This window comes from Hyperoodon ampullatus (assembly GCF_949752795.1).
Source record: "Hyperoodon ampullatus genome assembly, chromosome: 10".
Lineage (NCBI taxonomy): Eukaryota > Metazoa > Chordata > Mammalia > Artiodactyla > Ziphiidae > Hyperoodon > Hyperoodon ampullatus.
Genome location: NC_136923.1, coordinates 15062477 through 15080035, shown reverse-complemented (window position 1 = coordinate 15080035; position 17559 = coordinate 15062477). Strand labels below are relative to the sequence as shown.

Genomic DNA, 17559 nt, shown 5'->3' with positions numbered 1-17559 from the left:
AATTGGGCCACTTAAGATGGTGATTCACTTTTACAAAAACACAAAAACTGAAAGCTATCAGAGGATGATTTTACAGAAGCTGTGATGTCTGTTTTGTCTTGTAAGCACATAGATTCTGAGACAAAGAAACCTGGAAATAAATCACAGCTGTGCCACTTTCACTTATAAAAAGAGAAAATGAAATTATATTTACACATTATACACATAGTGCTTGGCACACAGTTTGTGGTTAATAAACCGTAGCTCTTCATTGTGATATTATTATAGTTATTATTATTAAATGTCAAACCATTCAATTTCTGGTTCAGAGATTTAGATATTTAGTTAGGTTAAAAATTGACTTCTGTCTTCATAGTTAAAATAAAGAACAATGATATAACAATGGGAAAATAGCCTTCACTGAAATTTTTTTTGTCTGAATGTTTTAAGTTAAAATGTTTTTTAGTTGAATATTTTGCATGTATTTGTCATAAACCTCAGAGATACACTATCATAAAAAGACAACAAGGATCATGAATTCAGATAAATATCAGAACCTCTATTTATAATATTTTTCTCTTTGTAAATAAATTTTCTTAGAATTTTTCTATTACACGGGTAATACATGCTCATTGTAGGAAAATAATGGAAAAATTGAGATAAGCAGAAAAAAGCAGAATAAAAGGCATTCATATTCTCACCACCTATAGCTACTAACTTTTCATGTTCACATACACGTTACATGTATTTTTAAGAATTGGATAATACTGCCCCAGACTTGGTGAAGATCTTTCTCTGTGAGTAAACTTTCCTCTAGAACTTTATTTTTATTCTTAGTTTGGTATTTCATAAAATGAATGAATAAGAAAACCAGTTATCTGGGTTAATTGTTGGCAAGAACATGCCATTTTACTAAAATATCAACCTAAAGTTGTGGCAAGTGGCAAAGCTTTTTAAAAGGACAAAAACAAAACTTATCATAATACATAATGATGTTGTGTTTAACAAAATTCAAGTTGTATTTGTCACTATATGCTAATTCTGAGAAAAACAGATGAATCAAACATTGATTGGGGAGTATGTTTCCTGTGAAATACGTGTGAGCACATGTATGACTTTCTGCATGATGTATATCTTTGATTTGCACAGCAGGATCATCACTGTTTGCAATAAAAAATTCCTGAGCCTTCATCAGTTTTCCTGCTTTAATTGAAGTCTCTACTCAGTCATCACCACCAATTTTCTGCAGTTGTTACTGCTCAGACTCAGTAGATCTTCATTTGTCAACCACTTTGTATGTGACTGAATGGTTCCCCTACATCAGTTTCATGGACTTGAAAAAAATTCTGCATCTTCTACAAAGTTTATAATTTGGCTTTGCAAAATGATTTACTATTATTATTATTATTATTTGAAATATGTTTAGAACAGAAATATTTAAAGCACCTGAAAATCCATAAGGCAATGAAGAATTACTTGAAAGAAAGAAAGGAAAGATGATAGTGCGAATAGATTGGGGATTGATTTAACAAATGATTGATTTATTAGGTAAGATTTTCTGGTTATAACTTTATTTATAACCTACATTTCTTTATATTCTATCTGTACAAGTGAGGCCTTCCTCACCATGTTATTTTTGCCGTTTTAAAAGATAACCATATTAGACTAAACATATTAGATTTAAGACCTTTAGCTAAATTCCTGTAAATAAAGGAATTCTTTACAAATTCTTTCTGAAAACAGACAGAGTACAATGTAAAGTTATCTCTTATGTCATTTTGTTTTAAGTTTGGGTATAAATAAGTACATTCTTTTGAGGATCATAGATTCTGTGCTCCCAATTCATCTGGGTCTGTTATATAATACTGATCTCCTTTGATAATTTAGCTCACCCATCACATATGTCTTCAGGTACATATTAGTACCAATTTAGCTATAGAGGAATCTGTATTTTTGTCTTAGAATCTGTAAATAGAGAGAGCTTGCCTCCTCTTAAAAGTCACATCCTTACAAAGAATTTCCTGACCACTGTATTTAAACTGATATAATCTTGCTATTATCTTTGCACCTTATTTCCTTTGCTTCAGTTATTGCAATTTACAAATATATTTGTTTTTCATAATTTGTTTATTGCCTGTTTCCCCACTAGTCTGTGAGCAACATGAGGGCAGAAAACATGTTTAGTTCAGTCATCAGTTTATTCCCTGATCCTAGTACTGTGACTTGCACGCGACAGGCTCTTAATAAAGTGTTATAAATCGCTGGATGAGTAAATGGCAAATGACTGCATGATCTGAAAGCTAGTCACAATATAATATATTGATTGATTTTTTTTCCTTGAGAGTTATGCTTAAGGAATTCTTATTTTATCCTGCTGTCATAAAGACTGAACCATCTTCTATTCTAATGAGGTATAACTGTTTAGTCCAGTCCCTGATATTAGTTGGAGGAGGTTGGATGGAAGCCCGTTGCCTGGGAAAGTCAAGTACAGCAAACCCCAAGCTATCCTTGAAATCCCAAACTTTCAACAGGAAGATGAAGGCGTCTATGAGTGCATTGCAAGTAACCTTCGAGGAAGAAATCTTGCAAAAGGTCAACTCATTTTCTATGGTGAGCTAATGAATTTCAAAAAGTATATGAAATAATTGGTCATATCCTTTATAGTAAATAGTGAAGGTCTTTAGCATGTTGTGGAAAAGTGTCATAGGAGAAATAGAGAAGACACATTTCCAGGAAAGGATGCTTACTGATACAATGATTAGCAGATGGGAATGACCATTTTTAAAATATGGCTTTAATTTCAGCATAGTATGCTAATAAATAATAGCATGCTATTGTTTATTATAATTGCCTTGGAAATATCAGCAATGTCATGTAAAAGCCATAGACGTTTATAACACAAAGTAGAATGGAATGCAATATATTTCCCTTAAAACATTCAGCAACAGCCTATGAAAACCTTAATTATAATCCCAAGTAGAACTTACAAAAGAAGGAGAAAATGACAGGAGAAACATAATACTTAATGGTAGTTTTCAGTATTTGTTTATATTTCCCATAATTGTCTACTCATATGTAGATAATAGAAAAAAAACCTCATTACTTCATTTAAAAAATATATTTGCCTCAATTATCAGAATCTCTCATGGGCTTAAGAGAGATGGGGAAAGCATATATTTTATAAAAGTTGTCTTTATGTCTTCTTTCATCCAGGCCAAAATACACACTTGCATGAAATTCACTTTTTCTTTCTGATGCCAAAAAACCATAAAATATACCTCATAATTATCAAAATGTTTGTTGCTTTTAAAATATTCTTAACTTCTTTGCTAAATTTAATACATCTGTACTAGGGGACTTTTTAAAACTGTATTTATACATGGCCAAAAGTCAGTTTCTATGTGACAGGTTTCTATGTGACACATTTATAATCAGTAATAAAGTAATTGGAGGAAAAATATCCATCTATATTGTGTCCTTATAACCTCCAAAATAAGTTTATAAAAGATTATTTTCATTATAAAAAATGGAACACATTTAGAGGAGTTAAGTGAGTTACACAACCATTGATGGGGGAAAAAATAAATCTAAAACCCAAGCCCATATGGTAGACTTGAAATCCTAAGCTTTTTCTTTTTTAATGTAGTTCCTACTTAGTTGAAGATTTAAAACTTTGTTCTTCAGAATCCTAAGCATCCAAAGAATGTACACATTAAATAAATAAATATGGTTTAAAGTTACAGTTATTGCACTAAGCAACAAACCATATATATCTCAAACTCCTGTAAGCTATGTGGATTTTATATGACCATGCATTTCTTCTTCCAGGTCAAACATATGTTAGGGCAATTTCTGAACAATTACCTACAAATTATACATTTTAAAAATAATAAATAGAAACATGAATCAATTTCACCCATACACTCAGTTCTTCTAAGGGTTGCCTTCATTTATCCCTCAAGGTTGTGAAAAACATGTTCTGTAACTGGAAGCTGCCCTGATTTCCACAGGAGGTAATCTAGGCTTACTTTTCACCACAGTGGGACATCATGATTTCTTCCTCTCCTCCCTGAAGGACCTTCTATCTTTGTGGAAGCAGAAGTTACAGTGGAAACGCCCTGATAGTCAGATATACTTGTGCATCATTTCAAAGACTCTCAGTTCCACTTTCTCCAACTACTGCTGCAGTGACCAGCTCAGCACCGTGGTTTGCAGGTGTAGCCTGACAGAGTCTTACCGCAGGTGCCACAGAAGGCCATCTTGTTTCGTGCTCCAGTTTTCTCTGGCCCCTTCAAGAACCTACTCAGCACTTAAGCACACACAACCTGGATGTCCTAATAGTTAACACCTGCACTGCCCTTGAATAACTGTGAAAAAGAGCCAATGAATAAATGCTTCCTCCTCCTTTCCTGGGTAGGCAGTTATAGATACTCCTTATACATTCACAGAGGATGGAGTAACAGTCATCCGTGCTGGTGGTCAACTCAATAACTCATCCTTGCATTAACTCTTTCCTTCCCTGTTGACTCTCCCTTTTCCTGACACCTTACACTTGGCCAGCACGCCCAAATCAACAAACTGAACACAAGCCCTTGACTTCGGCTCTGCTCTCAGAGTAAAAAGATAGGTTTCTCTTTTCTAACTATGTCTTCTTGAGCAGACATGGGTGTTGTAACACCCATACAACAAAATCCTCTATAAAAGTTTGGAGGGAGAATTGAGTACAACACATATAAAACACCTAGATTGTAATAGATTGAGATTCCAAAGGAAGGCTCCTCCACTCCAACATATCTAGAATAGATCTAAACAAAGGAGAGGGATTAAATTGCAAATCCAGAAATTTTCCTATCATCATTATAGAAGAAATATTAATTTTAAAGCATTTAACTTATACACCCCTGTTTCCATGAATGTTAGAAAGGATAATACTACCTTACACTTAAATAACATTTCAACATCAATTATACCAGATGCTTTTTGCTTCAGAACTATGTAGAACTTTCTCAGATTAGAAAATAAGGTTTGGAAAATTCATGCCTAGGATCAAAGTTAGATGCTTAACCTATACACAACTCCAAAAGTTCTCATTCCCTGTCAAGAATTTTATGTAGGAAAAAAAAAACGGGATTATAACTGTACTAAAATGTGATGAGGCTGATATTTGATTTATGCTTCAAACTACTGAATTGTAATTATATCGGGTATAGATACAATTATTTTACTTAGTTTAATCCAAATGTAATCAATAGCCTTTTGTCCACAGAGGGTTCAGATTTGATATACATTTTCTAACTTGACCTATATACTAATAGTTAACATGGAATTATTCTCTAGCCTTGTTCCCACAACTCTCAAGTTGTTATATAGGTGCAGCAAAACGACAAAAGGCAAACATCAATCTTACGCAAAAGGTCCACTGATATTTACAACAGGGTTTCTCTTATCCTACTTTGGGGGTCCTGCATTTCTCTTCCCTCAAATCATGTGTGTACAGTACTACCAGACCCAGTTAGCCTTGTCCTTCTGATTTCTACAGTCCTTGGAATGTAAAATAATGTCTTGGATAACTGACTTGCTAAATAGCTGCTGTTGTTTCTTTTTGAAACAGCCCCTCCAGAATGGGAACAAAAAATCCAAAATACATACCTGTCCATCTATGACAGCTTGCTTTGGGAATGCAAAGCTAGTGGAAAGCCAAACCCTTGGTACACGTGGTTAAAGAATGGTGAACGCCTCAATCCAGAGGTAAGCAACTGTGCTGATATTAAACATTCACCTACTCTGCTAGGGAAATTTTGTTACTAACAGAAACTATGTTTCTGGAGTGTTTAGTAGGTGCCAGGAAATACAGTATAATCTTTATATACCCTAATTTATTTAATCCTTAAATTTATTTAATCCTCACATAGCTATTAATATCGCCATTTTTCAAATGAGAAAACTAAGGGTAGAGAACACAACTTGTACAAGGTCACACATTACTCAGTGATGGATCTGTATTCAGATGATATCATTATCATCATCATCATCATCATCATCATCATCATCAACATCCACTGAACTCTCATATGAGCCAGGCCCTGTGTTAAATATTTTCCATGCATTATCTTATTGTATCCTCATGACAATTTTATGAGAGAGATATGATTATTATTTCTATAAATGAAAAAATATTGGTTTCAGAGGGCTTAAGTCCATTTGTCCAAGGTCACACTGCAGCTAGTAAATGTTAGAATTAATATTCTAAGCATAATCTGATTCCAGAACCCAAGCTCTTAATCATTATCCAGTATCTTGGTTTTATAAAAGCTAATGGCTGTCTCTAAACTTAGGGAAGTAGAGAACTGAGGCAGTTATCCACATTTTTCAGTCTAAAGCACACCTTATTCTACAATATACAGAAAATGAGACAAGGTTATTTTTCCCATCAAATTATCCAAATAATTGTGTTAATTCTCCACTCTACTTTGCACTTATAGGTACAGTTAGAGATAAAAGGAACATCTGTTGTTTAGAATCTGAGTGGAACACCGTTCTTTGTTTTGGCTTTACTGAAATTTAATTCCTGGATCCCTTTGCATGTAACATTCCCTGTTTCCTCCAGCCTACTTTTGTTATCTTTAGAGGATGGTAATAGGTACCCTGAAATATTTAAAGTTATATTTGCACTATTAAATTATTTCATTCTATACACTCAAAATTATATTTCTATACTCCAAATGGGACTCTGTAACAGATTTTGGCTATTTAAACATACTTTACAGTCAACTTCAGAAAAGAAGAATTTAGCTCCTTCAACTTATGTACTGAATTAGAAAATTATCAAGTCATCATATTTTAAGTCTTTTTGAGACATTATGATGGAAATCCAAGGAAATTTGCTAATCACTCTATCCATGTCTAACATTATTGTCAACCATGTTTTCTGGAAAATTGGAATGGTAGATAGAGTATTCCAAATTATTTTATATACCATATAACAGAAAGGTAACACAACATACCTTCTATGCAAAGAATACCAATATTCAAAGAAATAAGGTAACATAAAATATACTAACCACTAAAATTATACTAAGAACATTTCCATTTTCTTAAACTCCAGAAAGCTTCTCAGGATCTTGAAGTATACTAACCTCATTTTCATAAGCAACAGTTCTCATACACCAAAATATCATAGCTCATCGATATGCATAAATGATAAGAGAATACCTACGTTAACACACTAGCATCTTTATGTGACTTTTCTTTTATTAGGAAAGAATTCAAATAGAAAATGGGACACTTATCATAACTATGCTGAATGTGTCAGATTCTGGTATCTACCAATGTGCTGCAGAAAACAAATATCAGATAATTTATGCAAATGCAGAATTGAGAGTATTAGGTAAGTCATTCATTTATAGCCAAAAAATTCAAACTGACATTTTAGCAAGCTATGATTATATGTAATATGAATCCAATTTTTCCGTAAATTAGAAATTGCTTTTCCTTGAAATAATGAAAAATGTCTAAATTAGCTTCTAAAAAAATACGAAGTGAGGGGCTTCCCTGGTGGCGCAGTGGTTGAGAGTCTGCCTGCCGATGTAGGGGACACGGGTTCGTGCCCTGGTCCGGGAATATCCCACATGCCGCGGAGCGGCTGGGCCCGTGAGCCATGGCCGCTGATCCTGCGCATCCGGAGCCTGTGCTCCGCAATGGGAGAGGCCACAACAGTGAGAGACCCGCATACCGCAAAAAAAAAAAAAAAAAAAAAATGCTAAGTGAGAATTATTATTCTGCTAGGGCAACATATTAGGGCTTGGAGGAGCCCACTATTGGGTTCATCCAAACCAGAAGTGGCTCCTCCAAAGCTGATCCCAGCATGAGGTTTTGAATACAACCCCAAAAGCATGTATTAGGAATGTTTTCAGCTGAAAATAAGAAAATAAGAAATGAAAACCTCAATTTATAGAGACTTAAACAACGATTTATTTTATCTCAATAATAACTTCAGGGGTGGTAGCTGAGCAATGGCACTGTGACTTGATGACATTATCCTTTAAACTCTTTCCTCATGCTTGTAGCCTCCTGGTTCCAGGATGACTGCTGTAGCTACAGAAATCAAGTCCACATTCAAAGCAGAAGAAGACAGAGTGGACAGTCCTTTTCATTAGAAAAGCAAAAATTTCTGAGCCCTTTCAGCAGACTCCTTTTATGTCATTAGCTAGAACCCTGTCATGTGACCACTGAGACCTCAAGAGAAGCTGGGAAAATCAGCCCCTATAGTGGAAAATGTTGAGATAGAAGTGGTTTGCAGATGATATTTTGGGACAGTCAACCAGTGGTGTCTGTCAGGATAAATGACTCATTGATATCTTTCACCCTAAGGCTTTCTTAATGGTATGAAGACAGGAGATGAAAGAGAGGAGGAATTAAGCAAAAAGACAGTTTCATGAGCATATGGGTGATGGACATTGATTCATTTGTTTATTCATTCAGTCAGTATTTATTGAATATTTATTGTGTACTAAGCACCTAAAACAGAATTATCAAAATTAGAGTGACCTTTACCTTCATAGAACCTGTAGTTTCACAGAGAAAAAAAGGCTAAATTTTAAAATATCATGATTATTACAGTGAAGAATTGAATAGGTGTTATCAGTTGAACATAACCTAAATTGAGAACATTCTCTTTAAGCTGAGATAAGAAGAAAAAGCATGCACAAGTCAGTGGAAGGACAGAGAAGCCATACTCGAAACGCCCAGAAGAGAACATGGCATATCTGAAAGAACTTCAGTTCACGTAGACTTTAGGCTAAGAATGGGGATTGGACACATAGGTTCCCACAAGAATGGAGCTGGGAAGACTTGGATGCACCCAGGCAGTCTAATTATTTATCACTCTCATGAACTGGTATTTGTTGAAACTGACAAAGATTAGTTTTTTTTTTTTTTTTTTTAAGTTTCTACTCAGCCTGCCTGCTTCAACAGAAGGCAGACTATTTCCATTTTTCTAGTTAAAGGCATGCCTGAAGAAATCTAAAATAATGATGATGTACTTCTGATTTACTTCAAAGGTATTTCATTGTCATATATGTATATTCACATTTAGGATTATTATCTTGGCTAGAACAGATTTAGTAATTTCCCTAATCAGGGTTAAAATTCTGTCTTCTGTTCTTGTGGAACCATCTTCACCCTCTTCATTATAAATATTATTAAGAATGTGACTTTTTGTAACTTGCTTCCTCCCTCACTTTTGTTATCACAATGCTTTTGTTATCACAATGACCAGCACCAAAACAAAAATAAATTACGTTTACTGAGCCCATACTTTGTGCCAGGCACTATTTACCCTTCTTTATTGAATGTTATCTCATTCAAGACCTAGACTAACTTTCTGAGGTAATATCTATTGTCATCTTCATTTTACAAATGGAAACGGACTCCAAAATGACAAATCCATAACTAGCCCAAAAAAACCTTGAGCAAAGTAGCTTGAAAAAAGTTTTGTTTACAGATATTAGTAATTTAACAATTTTGTAATTTTGTTTTTAGCCTCAGCTCCTGATTTCTCCAAAAATCCCATTAAAAAAAATTCAGTTGTTCAAGTTGGTGGGGATATTGTGATCGAATGCAAACCGAATGCTTTCCCTAGGGCCGCCATCTCCTGGAAAAGAGGAATGGAGATCCTGAGACAAAGCAAAAGGTAAACAAATCTCTTTTGTTTTAATATTTTAAATATTTTGTAATATAATATCTTCCAGATTTTTAGGGTTTACTAGGTCTTCCAAAATTCCCTCCCTTATTACTCCCTCCCAACTTACAACTACATATGCAGATATACTAAACATTTTCACATGATGGTAAAAACAAAAGGATCTTACAAGGCTATGAGCTGTTTGTATAATTTGACTGCAATATTTTCAGTGCATGCACTTGTAACAGATATATTTTAAAAAATCCTTTAACAGCTTTTTCTATATTCAGTTTGAAGGCTTTTTCCTGACCCAGCCTGCTGAGTAATCATTGAGAAGAGCATTATACAAAGGAGGCACTCATACTCACACACCTGGCATTGCGGTTTTTAAATAGTCACACAGGTGTTCACCCCAGGACAAAAATGAATTCACCACATGAAAAAAATGTAGAGAGGTTCCTGTAGAGAAAGAAGAGAGGTTTCCTTCTACTATGGATGTGGTTGAGAAATCCCTGATCAGCACTGGCATGTTTTCTGGGAGAGTTTTGACAGCCCCCAAACAGGTGTTTTTCTCTACTCATAATACATTTCAGTCCATTGTGCTGTAGAACCTTGTATACCCAGAGTTGACTTGACTACAGTTGTAGCTCTAATTTAATGACCCATGTGTGTTTCTATGTGATCAAATACACAGTGGGGTACTACTATGAATTAGCTGTTGTGCTGAAGATATGAAAATGGTTCAATGGGCACTTCTTCAGCATCATACGTGTCACAAACTCAAATACATACCAGGCAGGTAACATAAGTAATGAAACAGGCCAAGTGAAAGAAAAGACAACTGAAGTGTGATGAAAAAATGGCTACCTGTTAATCTTGGAAGACTGTGAAGGACTGGAGAGAGAGTTCTACACCTAAAAGAGGCAGTCATAAACTCCGAATTCAGTCAAATGTTGTTTTATGGGAAGAACCTCTAACATTTCAGGAAAAGCTAGAAATCTAATTTTTGGCACTGAAACCTCTGAGCCAGAAAAAAAAAAATGTCCATAGGCGGGTTGCAGGGACACCATTTTGTCATTTCTGATCTCAGATTGCATTTGTGGTCAGGAAGAGAGAAAAGGAAGTTAAAACAAGCAAATAAACAGTGTTAATTGTGTAGAGTGTTCTCACCGTTATATCTGCTGCCTTGCAGACCCTCTCCTGACATGGTGAGATATAAAGAGAAAGCCCCTTCAAAGGCACTCTTTCTTTTCTTACTGTTTTCTGTCTCCAGGGGTCTCTACAGCCCCGGACTGAAGCTTTTCCCAGGAGAGGGATTCTGTCAAATGTATCCTTGTACGTCCTGTGCCTTGGCACAGAAGCCAAACTCAATAAATGTCTGCAGAATGAATGAATATGTCCAAAAGGATGAATATGTAAGGCATTACCAGCTTTAGAGAAAGGCTATTCTGGGAGGAAATGCCTCAAGACATAAGAACAGATAATTCGAAACTAAGGTGAAGAGAAAGGTGAAAGGAAAACTGGTGCCCTGCCCCAGCTGGGCTCCTTCCTCATGTAGACTACCTGGGAAACTGCTGCAAGCACTCCCAACAGATCTGGATGTGGATCTTCTTTAAATGTTTTCTCTTTCATTCCTAAATCCTAATCAAGGTTTAAATATACTGCTGTAGAGCAGGAAAACTCAAGAGATCCCATAGGCTCAAACACAGGCTCTGTACTGAGGGTTCGGAAAGATCGATTAGCTCTGCTTCCTTTACTAAAGTGACTGTAAGTTTTCACCTAAAGAGCCAGAATGACTACTGTTTACCTTCTATAACCTTTAAAGACCCAAATGCAAGGCATGTTGGGAAGAGAAAGAAAAGGAAAAAGGTTTAGATGGAGGTAAGAAAATGAGAGAGAGAGAGAGAGAGAGGAGAAAAGAAAAGCTTTGTAGGGTACAAGGGAAACTGCTTTTTAAAAGAGCTTTTCAGATTTTTGTTTTATTTGTTTTGCCCCATATAGGATGAATTTGGGATCTTTTTAGCCTCCAAACAGTCACTAATAGTTATATCAGATTCAGCATCGTCTCACTGGGGTTAAAGGAATGGCCCACATGATTTTTATTTACAAATTCTTCTTTCATAATTCCATTCACTCATTGCTTTAGAATTTCATTACAGCTTTCAGCAAAAGAAAACAAATAAAATTATCTCCTGAATATGCATCCTAAAAAGTTGGGAAAAAAAGTCGAGCCCCAGCAGAGTACAGTAATTACAGATGTATATCTCTGCCAGGTATAGCTGAACTTAAGCAGTAATTTGCAAAGGTCACACACAGCCAGCTCTGTGAGACTTTGTGTTTCTGCATGTTTCCTATCCTGCCCCCTCTTCTATTGTTTTCTGAGATGACTGGTTTCATTAAGAGTTGACTCCATGCAGCTTATTGGGAAATGCAGCACCCAGGCTTCTATTTGTGTTGACTTGATGGCTTTTTTGTAGTCTTATCATGGTGATTTCCAAACAGGCTGAAGGTAAAAATTAGAGCAGTGATTAAAAAAAAGGAAAGGAAGGAAGGAAAGAAGAAAGGAAGGAAGGAATGGAGGAAGGGAGGAAGGGAAGGAGGAGGGAAGGAGGGAAAGGGCATAACGGTTAACTGTGGAGGTTGTATGGTACAATGAAGACATAGCCCAGCCTCTATTCTATCCTAATTACACCGTAACTTAAGAGTAAGTCACGTCTTTCATAGGCTTCTATATCAAAGATGGATTAGAAGCATCTCATCTTCCTAAAAGAGAACAGAGAGCCAAGTAGTCTCTCCAAGCCCATTCAAGCCTAAGGTTGATTATTTCTTCTATAGCTTTGATATGAGCCATTAGAAGGGAACTGACTCTTTTCTCCATGATCTTTTCTCCTTCTCAAGTCAGTGTTGCCAGGACAGATCCCAAATTCTAGCAAAGTAACTGCATTCAGCTTGCAAATAGCTACCACACTGGAAGAACATTTTGGGGAGGAGACTATTAAAAGAGTACCTAATGCCACAAAATAGTTCTAACATTTGCAATATATGAATAAAAGTTATTTGACTTAGAGTCTGTGTATACATTTTTACACTGTGTGTGCACACACTTGTGTGTGTGTGTACCATAGGGGTAGCCATAATTTCTGAAACTAATGAAATTAATTACCCTAGGAGACAGAGACCTAGTCCACTGTCCACATTTTATAGAGCTAGATCCTTAACTCAAACACAGAACACTGAGTCTTAGTACACAGATTTTAATGCCACATCAGCCTGAATATTTTATCTAAATAGCAAAATAAATGTAATTCCTATCCTTTCATACTCTGTTAAAGCACGATACAACTGTATACACAGGAAGATTAAAAGAATCAGGTACAGAAAACAGTTTAAATGATTCCAAGTAGGAATAGTTTTTAGTTCTTGACCTTGGAAATATCTACATGGGGAAATGTCATTTTTAGTCTGTTATAAAACTTCTGTACCATCCTGTCTACTTTGAAATTTCATTGTTGCTACACTTGCTTCCAATAAAGTGTAACTATCTAGAGATGGTTGAAAGGACTCTAAAGAAGCCTATTCAAAGTAATCTTACTGTATGCCCTACTTATAAAAATGGTGGCAATATATATTTTTTGACAATTTCTTCCAGTCTTACAAGAATCAGACAGCATTTATCACATAGCTAATGCAAAGCTTAGAATTGATGCCAAATCTGCCATCTCTGTTTCCAGATCTTTTCCTCTCTGCAAATAATGGAGAACATACTCAAACTCTTTATTTTCTGAAAGCTATTGTCACGTGATTTTACCAAATTTCATGTGTTGATAATTCAGATCAAGCAACATTTCTGAATATGGTATTTCTTATTGGCCTGTGTGTCACAAGTTTTGACTATTTTAAGAGTTCCATCTTTACAAGTGTCTATATTCGTGGCTGGCTGTCAGAAGAGAAAAGTTTTACTCCAACTAAAAATAGGCAGATGGCATTACAGAGCCCTAAGGCTGCCTGGTTTCCTGCCAGGAATCTATAGTCATACTCCATCTACCTCTTTCTTTTTGGAGCTACCAGTCATTTAGAAACAGCACCTAAACTGAAGAGAAGCAATGGTATGTTCGTGTGGAAGAAACTGGGATGTATTATCAAGAGTCCCTTGCTGGGAATCAGAAAACCAGGATTCTGGTCTCAGTTCTGTCATTGACGAGTGGCCTGAGCTTGGGTAAAATCACTAGCCTACTGTTTTTTTCATTGAGGTCACTGTTTCCTGGACTTATTTAAGATGAAATAATTTGAAAACAACTTTCAGAAATACTAAGCATGCTACCCATGCAATGACTGCCAGAACAGAGATTATATGTTAGAAATCAATGCAAAACGTTAGCCTGGCAGGTTGAAATTGCAGATTCTATCATACTCCTACTCATAGTTTTATACATGTTTTACCGATTTGTTCAGGTGATCAAGTGATTGAGCCAAACATGGTGATTGCTGTGAATTGTCAAAACAGCTAAAATGATCTGTTTAGATGGATTCAGAGGTTACAGAGGGCCCTGTCATCTAGATTTAAGCATCCCAAGAGTACTAGGCACTGCTCACTAACTCACCATTATGGGCCCAGCACCCAGAACAAACCTGGAACATAACAGATGTCCAATGCATATTTTCTATTTTGCTAAATCAATGAAAGTTAAAATTTACTTTGTTTTGTGTCTACCTGAATTAAGAGATTTTGCAGTTAAACCAAAAACGTATTTAGTAATTAATAGACCAATGATGTGTTCATTCATTCATTCTGTAAAGATCTGATGAGCAAAAATTATACCCCCAATACTTTACTAGGTTCTGTAGATAATTTTTAAGTAGCCAACTACATGATACATAATATGCCTTCATAAGAAAGTGTTTTGTTTTTAAGTTATTTGGAGTCAAAGATCTGAGTCCTGCTATGAACTCTACTTCTCATTAAGTTGATAACTTCTAGCAAGTCCTTTAACTTCAATGGTTCTCAGTTGATTTGTTTGAAAAATAGAGAAAATAATACTTGTCTCACCCTTGGAGTTGTATGAGACTCAAATGACATAGCATGTGTGAAAAGGATGGGTATACACTCTTACCATTGGGTGCATTTACTGCTGTTATCCTAACCTTTATGCAAATCCAAGTTACACATTCTTACTTCCACCAGCCAAGGGAAAAACCACAGACTTCACCACAGGAAGTCAAGATGAATACAGATTAAGCTTATCTGTGCAAGGCATTCTGAGGCAACTGAAGGAATCAATTCCACATCTGCTAAGTTTGATTAATCGCTTCCTTTTTGCCTTGTGGATCCACTTAGCAAGTGAACTGACAGAAATCAAAGGCCTAGATTTATCTCCTTATACCCAGTGGCTGCTGGCTACCTGTTCAGGGGTCACCTCCTGAATTTAATAGAAAACACAGGAAATGTGAACCTGCTGGGAAGACAGCTCAAAACATCCTCTGAAGGGCAGCATTCAGTAACACGCCTACATCACCTGAGATCTTGTCCGAGTGGGAACACAAGCTCTGAACAACAAAAACAAAGAGATGGACAGATTTTTTTACCTATTATTGAAAGAATAATAATTGAATTAATAGGTAACCCATCACATTGCTTCTTCACTTTCCTAAAAAAATCCACCACATTTCTCCATCATTTCATAAAATGAAGTAAAATAAAATCCAGCTATATGTTAGACTAATTGTCATTAATAATTAAAATAACCATTTTAAGCAACTCCATATGACAGGCAGTACACCAGGCTTTTCATATATCTCAAAAAACTAAAGCACACTTTTTTCATATTCAGATACATTTCTGAAGGACATAGTTGCCACAGAGCATACGGTTATGTTTGTACCACTTTTACCCTGGTAATCTCAAAGAGCTGAATACAAATGGCACTTTGAAATTCACAGAGAATCGAACTCATTCAGTCTTAGAGATTCTGCCCCTGCCCCTGAGCAGTTGGTTTCAGGATGTGATCATATTCCACAGACTTGAAATAAGAGGACTGTTGGATTTTTTGGAACCGATTGCATTACCTCTTTCCACCCAGATACATATGTATGTGTATATATATATATATATATATATACACACACACTTCTAAACAGATCTTATCAAATCCTGGATTTTGTGCTTTATCCTACAATAATGACACCATTAAAACCTGTGTGGCCCTGAGCACTTCATAAAATGGTGTACCCTGTGGGAACATAATGAACCCATTAGGTGGCATGGAATCTAGTAGTGATGCTTATTCAATAGTTTCGCCTTCAATCCCCCAATTTAGTGGGCCCACTCCATTTCCATCTGCATGGCACTTCAACTCCCAAGACCTCCCTCTTAGACACAATAGTACCTTGTAGGAAAGGGCCAGGGGAAGAAGAGTAGAGAGGGGAAGCAGAAATGAGAGAGAAGGAGATGAGGAGAAACAAGGATGAGATGTCATTCTCTGTGCCAAGAGATAATTGATCGTTATTGAGCAAGTCACTTGATCTTTCTTTTCTTCATGGGTAAAAAGGTACACTTGGGAGAACCTATTTGAAAGCCCTTAGCACAGTGACACAGAAAAGGAACAGAATTAAAAAAAAAAAAAGAGTCTGTCTTCATTCTTCTCCTTGCTAAGCTACCTGGACAAAGCAGTTCCTTTAGTTACAGAGCCTGTTGCCCAACACTTAGCTATCATTCCACTTTCTCCCTGGATCCTTTTCACAGCCATCTTACCCTGTGGGGCATCAGCTAATGGGAGTCTGGCTGCCCGGTTGTAAGGAAGCCGATTGTATGATGCTCCCTCCCTGTTTGACACTTCTCTATGCATTTTTCAATAACTGCTTTCCAAATCACCACTATTCCTTCTTTTTTAAAAGCTTTACCCCCCAAGCGCTCAATCTTAATAAAATATCCCCTCCACACGTTTTTTTTAATGCAACTTTAGCCAGAATGTAGCAACTGGTAAGCAGGATTTCCTAGCCCTTCCTCCTTGCAGAGCTTCCTAATGGAACAAGCAAGTAAACCTAATTTTATTTTTTATCACCAACTACTTAATATAATAGTGCTTAGTACATTAGGTAGCATGAGTATCAAATAGGCAAATGAACCATATGTTCCCATGTTTAAGGAAGAATGACAGTCTGCATAATGCCAGGCTTATTACAATCTCCCTTCTGTGCTGCTTCTTTGTAATAAAATTTTAAAGCGTTCATACTCAACTCCTGAAAGCCTTGTTAAGGTGAGCCTTTCCAAGGGAATACATGCTGAAGATGTCAAGAGCCATCTGATACTCTTGCCTGTGTCACACAAAGATGTAACAAGCTAAAATCCTATGTGTGCCCCTGTCAGTCTTGCCCTATTTTTTCCTCTTGCCATCCAACCTTCCTTTCTTTATCCCCACTGGCCTCCACTGGCCTGAAGCACTGACCCTTTAGCACAATGCCTGCAGAGCCACCTACCTGACATGGTCTGAAAAAGCTCCAGTTCATTAAAGGTGTAAAGCCTGTCTTTAAACCCAGCCTGCCCAGCTGGGTGTGTGCTGTTTTACACTGCTTCCTTAGTTAGACTATCATTGCTTTAGTTCTCTATTTAAAATGTTTTAATGATGGGTAATAACATCCTGTGGTTATAAGCCACGGACAAATATGGCAAAGCAAATAAGTTCCACAAATAAATAGCATCTTATAAATTCTTGTACTATAAGCTATCACTGAAAATGAATAAGATTCATCATAGAGTTGCTATGAATTCACTGGCTAGATTGGTAGATTTCATTATCATGCATAAGATTTTCATGCATAAGATTTCAAGATCATGCATGATTATGCATAAGAACCTTGTGAAAAATGCAGATCCCAGAGCTGCATTCAAGATTTTGAGTTAG

At 36.2% G+C, this 17559-nt stretch overlaps 1 protein-coding gene across 4 annotated transcripts in view; it reads left to right on the top strand.

Annotated features, from left to right (window-relative positions):
• CNTN6 (contactin 6) overlaps positions 1-17559 on the top strand; it is a gene marked incomplete at both ends in the record, with an annotated part of 244050 nt that overhangs the window by 165564 nt on the left and 60927 nt on the right. For 2 of the 4 annotated variants that reach the window (XM_079712710.1, XM_079712709.1), the window contains 4 exons: positions 2410-2589; positions 5591-5727; positions 7237-7366; positions 9520-9670. In XM_079712710.1, the coding sequence (XP_079568836.1) occupies positions 2410-2589; positions 5591-5727; positions 7237-7366; positions 9520-9670 (598 nt within the window). Of the gene's footprint in view, positions 1-2404; positions 2590-5590; positions 5728-7236; positions 7367-9519; positions 9671-17559 lie in introns of all 4 variants that reach the window. The other 2 variants (XM_079712708.1, XM_079712711.1) reach the window with 2 other exon arrangements.